Source organism: Salvia hispanica, chromosome 3 (assembly GCF_029641045.1).
Source record: "Salvia hispanica isolate PSC_SH4W2 chromosome 3, Shi_PSC_v1, whole genome shotgun sequence".
Taxonomy (NCBI): domain Eukaryota; kingdom Viridiplantae; phylum Streptophyta; class Magnoliopsida; order Lamiales; family Lamiaceae; genus Salvia; species Salvia hispanica.
This window is the reverse complement of record NC_142694.1, coordinates 53,487,275-53,493,274: the sequence shown is the minus strand read 5'-3', so window position 1 is coordinate 53,493,274 and position 6,000 is coordinate 53,487,275. Positions and strand designations below refer to the sequence as shown.

General features: G+C 37.0%; 1 protein-coding gene across 1 annotated transcript; it reads left to right on the top strand.

Moving 5' to 3' along the window:
- Positions 1–1,339: 1,339 nt before the first annotated feature.
- Positions 1,340–3,578, top strand: LOC125211874 (methionine gamma-lyase-like). The gene is made up of 2 exons (XM_048111824.2): positions 1,340–2,178; positions 2,883–3,578. Exons 1-2 carry the CDS (start codon positions 1,410–1,412, stop codon positions 3,461–3,463), a joined length of 1,350 nt encoding a protein of 449 aa, XP_047967781.1. The 5' UTR covers positions 1,340–1,409; the 3' UTR covers positions 3,464–3,578.
- Positions 3,579–6,000: the final 2,422 nt, after the last annotated feature.

Below are 6,000 nucleotides of genomic sequence, written 5' to 3'. Positions count from 1 at the left end.
AGTAAACTAGGACATCACAATTCCTCAATAGATTAACTAACTCTAAATCACACTATAAACCAACAATTTGAAAAAACGTAACTACTATATATAAGTTAACTGCATATGCGAGCTTATAACAATTAATAGGACTAAGCTATAAATCTAGTTGTCCATGTATGCTTATTGATCTTACGATACAAACAACATAAAATATTTAACTGCAGTACCAGTAATTACTCGATTAGTACAAGATACTGTAATTTTACTTAATAATTAGAGTTTGTTTATCCAATTAGTTTTTATACTTGTTTACATATTATTCATTTTCAGTTAGTAATTTGTTATCTGGGTTAATTTGTTATTCCAAAATTTTATACTTTCTCCATCCACAAAATAATTCATCCCTAATTTTTTTTATTCATCTACAAAAAATTGTCCATTTCCGTTTATGAAGGGTCACATAACTCAATATCCAGTTATCCACTATATATTTAAAAGTGGGTCTACTCAATTCTTAAAATAAATCACACAATCAACTATTTTAGTAAATCAAATAGACACATTTTATATTAACGGAGAGAGTATAACCTTTTTAAATTTCAATAATATTATAAATTTAAATTGATTCTTATAACAAACTACTAGTATAAAACAGTAGTAGTAATAAAAATGGTGAAACATTTAAAATTGCAAGAATGAAGATCTCATCCGCTAAAATGTCGAGGTATTTAACCAGATCGAGGACTTTGCCATAGTGTAAGGAGGAGAGTCTAAATGTTAAACCAGAAAACTTGATTTTTTCTCAACTTTAAAGTTTGGAAAACAACTCAATATTCATATAGGGGTGTTCGGTTGGCAAAACTAAATCTCATGATTGAATATGTATCATGTTTGGTTCATAAGATTAACTCCCACAACTTAGATGGATAGTCTCATGATTATTAGTCATAGCCTTCCCCTCCAACTAAAATAATCTCACAATTTAATCCTAGATGGATAGTCTCATTATAATTAGTCATGACAACCGAATGCCACCATAATGTATTATTTCCATATTAATAAGAACATTTTAAAAATAAAAAACTCTATAGAGAAGTAGTAGTACAATATATAAATGTCGCACTCTCAAATTAGGCATTAAGCTTGGATAATGATAAACTGAAAATGAATAACCTTGATGATCATGTGTCAATTAGGCATTAATTTAGTTTGGATAATGATAAATTGATAATTAATAACCTTGAAGATCATGTGTCATAATATTCGATATAGTCTTAATAATTAGTAAAATTAAATTAGGAATGACTCTCGAGACTTCTCCTACTCTATAAGTAGAGACGCCATTTTACAAGTCTCTCACAAAAGCTAAAGCCATTACATTCTAATCTTCTCAGAAGGAATTAAGAAATTCAAATTTTCCTTCCAAAATGGCCACCATGATCAGCAAGAAACGCTCTGGCTCCTCCGACGACCTCCACCGGGACCCCTTCTCCGCCGCCAAGAAGCACCACCCCCTTTCCAAGCCCCCGCCGCCGCACGCAGAGGACCCCGCGGCTGCGCTGGCAGTCGCCCGCCACGAGTTCGGTGAGCACGGCGGCGTGAACATGTCGATCGAGGCCTCGGCCACCTTCACCGTGATGGAGCCGGAGACGATGCGCCGGATGTTCACGGGCGAGCTCGGCCCCGACCGCGACTTCTTCATCTACAGCCGCCACTTCAACCCCACCGTGCTCAACCTAGGCCGCCTCATGGCGGCCCTCGAGGGCACGGAGGCCGCCTACTGTACGGCCTCCGGCATGTCGGCAGTCTCCTCCGTGCTCCTCCAGCTGTGCAGCGCCGGAGGGCACGTGGTGGCGTCGCGCACACTGTACGGCGGGACCCACACGCTGCTTGCGCACTTCCTGCCGCGCACCTGCAACATAACGACGTCGTTTGTGGACATCCGTGACCATGAGGCGGTGCGGAGTGCCATGGTCCAGGGCAAGACTAATGTGCTCTACTTCGAGACCATGTCTAATCCTACGCTCACTGTCGCTAACGTGCCGGAGCTCTGCAGGATGGCGCATGATAAGGGGATCACCGTCGTCGTCGACAACACCTTCTCGCCCATGGTCGTCTCTCCGGCCAGGCTCGGCGCCGACGTCGTTGTGCACAGTATGTCTAAGTTCATTAGCGGTGGCGCCGATTTAATCGCGGGTACTTTTTTAAACCATTAATTGCGACTTCTATCTATAATTCTATTTCGATATAAATTCACAAAATTCTCACAATAATCGTCCCTTATATAGTACTCCGTATTATTGAAATCCTCTACTTACTAGTAGTAATTACTAATGTATTTTAAACACTTCTCGAAATATATATAATATAATTACACTATATTTATATAATATAGTTCATGTATATTCCATTTTTTTTGGTATATGCTAATACATGGCTATAGAATACCCACTCAGTTGCAGATAATATTGGATGTGACAGTTAACGTTTTATATGATTGGATACACTAACATCATTGTTAATAAGAATTGAACTAAAAATATCCGGACACCAGAAAAAGTATGATTCTTTATTTTTGTACTGTTTCATCACTCGTGATCCTGTGTTTTTTTTTGGCTTTGTAGGTCTCATCTCTGCTTTCTTGGTAAGTTAAGTTGTGATGTGTGGGATTTTTATTTGATAGTGGGAAAGCGTTTGTTTCAATTGATTGAATTGGATTATACCGAATAATAGGCACCATGTGACATGATGTCCTTGTTGGTTATTTGGCCCCATCAGATGAACAATAAAATAAAACAAGCAACTTAGAAGAGGTGCACCAATTTAATTTGTCCACAAATACAAATTGTGTGATCATGATATATTTAGTTTGATTCTCAAATTGTACGGAATTGAAACAGGCGCAGTGTGTGGGCCAGCCAGCTTAGTGAACTCAATGATGGACACTCACCAAGGGAGCTTGATGCTGCTGGGGCCGACGATGAACCCGAAAGTGGCGTTCGAGTTGGCGGGCAGGCTCCCACACCTAGGGCTGAGGATGAAGGAGCACTGCAACCGAGCCCTGGTGTACGCCATGAGGATGAAGAAGCTCGGGCTCAAGGTCATCTACCCTGGATTGGAGGACCACCCAGACCACGCCACCCTCAAGTCTATGGCGGTCAAGGAGTACGGGTACGGGGGGCTCCTTTGCGTGGACATGGAGACGGAGGAGAGGGCGAACCGGCTAATGAATCTGCTCCAGAACTGCAGCCAATTTGGGCTTATGGCGGTGAGTTTGGGATACTATGAGACCCTCATGTCGTGCTCGGGGAGCAGCACGAGCAGCGAGTTAAGCGAGGAGGAGAAGGAGCTGGCCGGGATCTCGCCCGGGCTAGTTAGGATGTCCATCGGGTTCAGCGGGACTTTGGAGCAGAAGTGGAGCCACTTCACCAAGGCGCTGTCGAGAATGCAGGATCCCACTTTATTCAATACTAAGATATGATATGGGGTAGTGTCATGGCTCGTGGGTATATCGTATATGTAACGTCAATGGCCGTATGAGTACTATTATGTAACTAGTACTACTTTTCTGGTTTATAAGAGTTCATCTTTGTGTCGTTTGCTTCCCGATTCTTAAATGAGAACCAAAGAACCTCAACTAATCTCACTTAACCAAAATATTTTATTCCATGAATAAAATTCGCCCTAATAGAGTTGTCAAATTAGCCGGGTCAGCCCAAGCCCGCCCACAACTGGGGCCCGACCGACCAGCAAAGTGGACTGGGCTGTGATTTTTTTATAAATTGGGACCCGGCCAACTAGCAAATTGGACTGGGCTGTGATTTTTTCTATAAATTGGGACCCGGCCCAGTCTTGGATCACCAACGAATGAGTCGGGCCGGACCGGGTTAGAATTGGTTGAGTTACACAGCAAATTAACTTTTCATATATTTTTCAAAAATGTTTTACGTATTTTTAAATGTTATTTTAGATATGTAAATTAAAAAATTTGTTTCATTTTTACTAGTATGATATTTTATATTTGCACTAGAATTCATATATATTTATTAATTAGATAATTTAGAATTATATATATGAAATATTGCATAAATATTTATTAAATAAATAATAACATTTAAAATTATTTTCTTGTAATTATTTTTGAAAAATTTGAAATGTTAAGAGGAATTTAAAAAAATATAAACTAATATAAAAATCTAGAATATATAATATAAAGTTTATGTTAAGACTTAAGTGAAATAATTACTACTACTATACTACTCCCTCCGTCCGCTATTAGGAATCTCATTTCACAGCGACACGAGTTTTAAGAAATATTAAGAAAAAGTGGATGGAAAAAAATTCGTTTAATGGTGGTCCCACTTGCATATATTATTTTTAAATAAAATGTGAGTGTAATGAGTTAGTGGAAAGTGGGTGTGTGACCCTATTACCATTTATTGTAAAAGTGAACCGGGCCTCCTATTCGCGGATGGACTAAAATGAAAAAATAGAACTCCTATTCGCGGACGGAGGAAGTATTATACAAGATTAATTTTTAATTGTGTGTCATATTTGGGCTAGAGATGGGCTGATCGTGGGTCTGAGTTGAACTTCTGATAGGCCTAGACAGGGTCTGAGTTTGGAAAATTATCCAATTAGAGCCCATTTCAACATGTGAGCCTAGCCCAGGTCGGCTTCATTTTGTTGATGGACCGAGTCTAAGCCAGGTTGACCCAGTTCAGTTGACAACTCTGTCGGTCTGTCCCCAAACTTTGCACAAGCATCGGATAATGATGATCAATATAAAAGAGTCTACAGTTACAGTATAATTTTTGGGACAAATAAAATACTTTACTATCTATTGACACCTGGGAACGTGATCCAAAATAATGCTCCTCGACCTTAGGACCTGGATGGAATCCATAAAGACCTAGAGTTAATACTCCCATATATAATAAAGAAGCAAATGAAAGCATATGTCAAAGTCTTGCTTTAATAAATAAAAGAATAGCGGTGGAACCCACTAATGATATACCCCTATATATTGTCTTTTTGTGCAAAATGATTATTTAAAACTTTTATTTATAAGTTGAGAAAAGCAAATTGTACACTTACTCAACATAGTTAGTGTTGCATATTTCCACTTAATTTAATATTTCTCCTGTCCAATGTCTTTAGCGAGACACTTCATTTAAACACAAAATATAAGAAATGAATATTTACAAAGCTAAATAAAGGAAAAGTAAAATATTAGAGGAAAAAAATGAAGTGAGAAAAAGGTAGGTCAAATGCAAAGTAAAAGAGAGAAAATGTATTATTCTTTAGCTAAAAAATAAAATAACTTACTTATGGTGAAACACTAAAAGAGAAAGTGTCTTATTTTTATAGTGGGACAGAAGGAGTATTTGATAGTGTGATGGAATTATACAATTTCTAAGGTATAACTGATCTATAAAATTAAATTCGACATAGATTTTACTTAAACTAATTAGAGTAAGCATTCTTTACACTTAGATAGGTGATATGCATGTGTATATAGGGAAGAACATAGGATTTATGGTATGCGTATTTTAGGGGAATATTGGGTTCAGAATGGTTATGGTCTTATGGACACTTATTTTATATAAAAAAAATTATAGTATTATTTAACTTTAATTGCCTGAATTTTTATAGTTGTCAAATCGAAAGTGGCATGGAATATATTTACAACAAATTTAAACTGACCGTAACTAATTAATTATGATTAGAGCTATTTGATTGGTTTAAATTACAGTACCAATTGATCGAATTTTTGTTTCGGACACTACCTTTAAAATTGTTTGGCCTTCGTCACTAATATTGTGGCAAATCAGATGATCAAATGATATAGGTCTGATGAGTAAAAATAATTTATACTAAAAAAATATTATTGTAATCTTTTATGAGTATATACTATTCTAAGTTAAAATGTAAAATATTAAACTAATAAGTAGTTTAATTGTAAAATATTTATAAATTATCATTGAATAACTAGTTTAATTGTCAAATAATATAGGA

Coding starts and splice junctions, on each gene's coding strand:
- LOC125211874 (XM_048111824.2), top strand. CDS start 1,410: ATGGCCACCATGATCAGCAAGAAACGCTCTGGCTCCTCCGACGACCTC. Junction 2,179..2,882: donor TGGCGCCGATTTAATCGCGG/GTACTTTTTTAA, acceptor GAATTGAAACAG/GCGCAGTGTGTGGGCCAGCC.